We start from the raw sequence: 3,380 nt of genomic DNA on the forward strand, positions 1-3,380 counted from the left end.
AATTATTATAAAAGAAGTTGTATTTGGAAATTTAAACCCAAACTTGGTAGTTGCAATGTTAAATAAAATTTTTAAAAAATCAAATAAAAACTCAAATCAATTTGATTCCTCTATAAAAAGGGCATACCCCTTTAGTTTCTTAGCCTTACAAATTACCAAACATAGACATCCCATTGCATCTCCCAATTTCAAGTCTCCAACACCAAAAAGGAGAGTTTAAAGAGGAAAAAAATGGATCAAACAGGAAACCAGAAGCAGAAGCAATCACTGATGAGTCAGTTCATAGAAACTCAGTTCCATAGAAATCTGACTCAGTTGCTTCTTTCAGTTTCTATTTTTTCCTTGTTTTTTTCTCACTCATATTGCCTTTCCTTGTTCCATTCCTTTAGCTTCACTTTCCATAACACACTTGCTTTCAAGTTTATTAGCCATAACATAGATAAAAACTTCATATTCCTTCTTTGCAATGGCCTCCTTGTTTTCCTTGCAAAATTTTCTGGACTCATTAGTTCTTCATCACAGCAGAGTAATCTTAGTGATGATCACTATAATCATCAGTCTTTCAAAAGCTATACATACATCCCTCAAACTGAGTCGACCCGCTTGGACGCCTCAACACCATTGTTGGACTTGGAGAAGGAAGAAAACGCTGGTTTTGTTGACGAAGAGGCAAAAGGGTCCTCAATTGATGAACCTTTTGTTGAAGACAATGAAGAAAGTGAAACCTATGAACCAGAAGAAGAAGAAGAAGAAGAAGAAGAAGAAGATATTGAAGAAAGGGAACACTATGAACCAGAAGAAGAAGAAGAAGAAGAAGAAGAAGAAGAAGAAGAATTAATGGAAGGAAACAATGTGTTAAGTACTGAAGAGATGAACAAAAGATTTGATGAATTTATCAGAAAAATGAAGGAAGGATTAAGGATCGAAGCTCAACAACAATTAGTCATGGTTTAATCATCATCAAAGAATCAAAATCTCCATATTGTTCATATAGTTTCCATGTTTGTATAATATATATATTTCTGTTCTTCTCCTTTTCACTATAATTTTGTACATAAATGGTTGTAGTTTAGGTAGTCTGAAGCAGTAACCAGACCTGTTGATGGGATGGGATGATTCAGGTTGATTCTGGGTCGAGTCGGTCTAAAATTTTTATGTTTGGGTTAGTTTTTAGAGGTCATTTAGGTTCGATATTTAAATTCAAGTTTTTTATTTAAGTTTAGTATTCGGGTTCAAATCATTTTTATTTAATTCTTTCCCGAGTTTAGTAAACGGATTCAAACGGATGACTTTTATGATAAAACTGTGTTGAATCAAATTTGAATTAGAATTAATCACATTAAATTTTTGCACTAAGGTCGAAATTAGCAGGTCTAGTTATAGCTCATTTGCAATAAAAATCCTTGTTGTTTTAAAGGATTAATGTCGTGCTTTCACCTCATGTAAATCATGTGTTTGATAATACAATATTAGCCCCTTTAGTTTTTGCTTTTAACTCATGTTGGACTCTTATTTTATTTTGAAATATTTCGTATTTAATATATATCCGAACATGATTATAAGTAGGGGTGAAGTCAGAATAATTTTTTAGGGGCAAATGAAATTTTTATTTTTTATAGTCTATATCTTTATAATTTTTAAAGGATTAAATCGATTTTTTATAATTTTAGGGGCTAAAGTATAATTTTATTTTTACTAATTTAAAATTTTAAAAAAAATTAAGGCCCTAAATAGAAATTTTACATTTTAGAAGGGGCGGGCCCCTGCCATCCCCTAGATTCTGATTATAATAATATATTTTTTTCAAAAGAAAATACACACATACTTATATTTAAAAGATAAAATAATTTATTCGACCCTTCAATCTTACAAATAATAATAATAATAATAATAATAATAACACTCCATTTAATTTCTTATTTATTTTAGCTATTAAACTTGCATTATTCACCAAATCACTTCAAAATAAATAGAAAAATTAACATTTGTTAACTTTGCTGACATGACATTCACATGGAATGGCACGATGCCACATCAACAATTAATTATTTTTTAATTTAAAAATTCAATAAAATTATTTAAAAGTATAAATTTATAAAAAAATCTTTTTTTATTTTTTTAAAATTAATTAATGACTAACGTAGCATCCATGTGGATTGCCATGTGGATGCCACATCAATAAAGTTAACATATATTATTTTTTTCATCTATTAGCGTAATTTGACAAACAATACAAACCCAAAAGCTAAAAGGGATAAAAAAAATTTTAAATGAAAATTTAAAATGATTTGTTATAAAGTTAATAGATCAAATAAATCATTATACGTATTTAAAACTCAAATCTAAATCCAAGTAACACTATCATTATAGGTAATTTTTTTGAACGATCTAATTATAAGTTTTAATCATATCTATTTTTTTTAACACAATGCTACCCATAGCCCATAGCTCATAGCCCCTCCTTAACCTATAAATAAGAAGAAAATACGCTTCAGCTAACTCTAACTCACGTCCTCTTGCATTGACAACAATACTTATACTAATCGAACTAAGACTTCAGCCACAATTTTTTTCAAAGTTGCCAATAACTTTCAAATTTAAAGATAAAAGGAAAATTCATGGTGGCATTTCAATTTCATGAACTTATTTAGGATCTAATCAACCAGTTAGAACTAATTTATTGATACAGGTGGATGATAGAGAAAATAAAATATTAAATGGGAAACTCCAATGCCTCTATGTATCTTATGGTTCCTATCTTATATCTGGTCTTTTCAATTTCACTTTCAATTGCTTTAATTAATCACATTAATTTAGTATCCCATTAGGTTGCATCTCTATCCATTGTACACTTGATTATATTTTTTATGATTTTTTTAAATTTTTATAACAAATAATTGATAATTTTATTATGAAATTATAACATAATAATATATATGTTTAATTTTAAAATTTATTTTTTAAAGGAAAATACTATTTTTCAAGAAAAAATATAAAAAAAGACCGATGCAATAATTTTTTTTGAACAATCTCAGTTGTGTTCATATTTGTTATTTTTAACATAATGCCTAAAACTACTCATCCATAGCCCCTAAAACTACCATCAGCCTTTCAAAAAAAAGTCAAATTGTTGTATTTTTAACGAAAATATTGACTAAAACATTAAATTTTTAAGCATGGTAGTTCGCATGACAATTCATGTGTATTTTATGCTACTTTTGAATATTTTATAATTTTTAAATTATTTGTTGACGTGATATATAGACAAATAATGTCATGTTAGCATGGAGCATACATGGACTACCACGCAGGTTGTCACGCCAATATCGCTAAAAATATAATGTTTTAGTTAGTATTTCCGTTAAAAAAGTGATTTGGCT

At 28.2% G+C, this 3,380-nt stretch overlaps 1 protein-coding gene across 1 annotated transcript; it reads left to right on the forward strand.

The window, feature by feature from the left end:
* Positions 1-231: 231 nt before the first annotated feature.
* LOC107921745 (VID27-like protein) lies at positions 232-954 on the forward strand. The gene has a single exon (XM_016851563.2). It carries the CDS (start codon positions 232-234, stop codon positions 952-954), a length of 723 nt encoding a protein of 240 aa, XP_016707052.2.
* The last annotated feature ends 2,426 nt before the right edge of the window (positions 955-3,380 follow it).

This window comes from Gossypium hirsutum, chromosome D05 (assembly GCF_007990345.1).
Source record: "Gossypium hirsutum isolate 1008001.06 chromosome D05, Gossypium_hirsutum_v2.1, whole genome shotgun sequence".
Taxonomy (NCBI): Eukaryota; Viridiplantae; Streptophyta; class Magnoliopsida; order Malvales; family Malvaceae; genus Gossypium; species Gossypium hirsutum.